This window comes from Priapulus caudatus, unplaced genomic scaffold (genome assembly GCF_000485595.1).
Source record: "Priapulus caudatus unplaced genomic scaffold, Priapulus_caudatus-5.0.1 Scaffold425, whole genome shotgun sequence".
Taxonomy (NCBI): domain Eukaryota; kingdom Metazoa; phylum Priapulida; class Priapulimorpha; order Priapulimorphida; family Priapulidae; genus Priapulus; species Priapulus caudatus.
Genome location: NW_014577486.1, coordinates 211,035 through 212,145, shown reverse-complemented (window position 1 = coordinate 212,145; position 1,111 = coordinate 211,035). Strand labels below are relative to the sequence as shown.

Genomic DNA, 1,111 nt, shown 5'->3' with positions numbered 1-1,111 from the left:
TGTCGTATAAAGGTGCATCTGATGTTAAAGCCAGAATTTACTGGTAAGACCTTGCTTCGCTATAGTTTTCATATTTTGCGTTTTTGAGCAATGATTTCGAAATAAATGCTTTTAAAATGTTATACTGCATATTATCCCTAGCAAACAATGTGTTTTTGATATCATTCGTCATCATTAAATCCAGATTAATGCAGATTCATTAATAATACTTAGCGAAATTAAAACTGAAAGAATAGAGAAACACAAAGAAAATGAAATTCCGCTAGAACATTGCGTGGAGATATTAAACACCGATGCCCGTTACATAATACCAAGAGCTAATAATACCTTATTATTATATAATAATATAATTAATAATAATTATATTATAATAATACGTATTATTCGTTCTTGATAATACGTGACTTTCGTTCACTCACGTAAGGAGCACTGTTGTGTCTCATCCGACACACTGCCGCTGGCAGCTGGGGTTTCCACGTCGTCTCGCGATGTAAACGAGCCAGTTTGTTTTTTCAGAGCTCTCGGTTCATACATCTGCCTCCTGCCTCGCGCGTTTTTGTTTGACGTCGCAGGAGACCCGCGTATTCGGAATTTCAGAATTGCGTCCCCGTCCGAGGAAACGCGTCGGACGGCGCGACCGTTGTCGTCCGACGTCGATTTTAGTGATTTTCGTAATGATTACGTTTACGATTAGATTGCATATCATTCTGCTATTTATCTATCAATTATCGTTCCACGTTCGTTATAAAATGTCATCTTGCAGCATCCGTGGATGACGAATGCAGATTAACGAGCTTATCATCGTCATCAATCATCGATCGAGTTACTCACGTCCACTCTCCTTTGTAGATCAAGAGATCAGACTCTGCTTTCTTCTGGGAGGAGAGAGACATAATGGCCTACGCTAACAGCGAGTGGATCGTACAGGTGGGTGCCGCTAGTCGGCTGGGAGCGAGGCGTCGCGGTTTGCAGCCGTAGCAACGCGACATGTTAGTCGTGCTCCGACGCGTTGTGTCGGCTGGTGCGAGGACCTAGGATCTCACTAGGGCTGTAACGATACACAAGCCTCTCGATTCGATCCGTATCTCGATATTAGCCTCTCGATTCGATC

The 1,111-nt window shown here is 42.6% G+C and overlaps 1 protein-coding gene across 1 annotated transcript in view; it reads left to right on the top strand.

Annotated features, from left to right (window-relative positions):
• Positions 1-1,111, top strand: part of LOC106810265 (rho-associated protein kinase 1-like) — a 9,190-nt gene that overhangs the window by 1,400 nt on the left and 6,679 nt on the right. Inside the window, exon 2 of the mRNA XM_014813558.1 lies at positions 850-927. Within this exon, the coding sequence (XP_014669044.1) occupies positions 850-927 (78 nt within the window). The remainder of the gene's footprint in view (positions 1-849; positions 928-1,111) is intronic.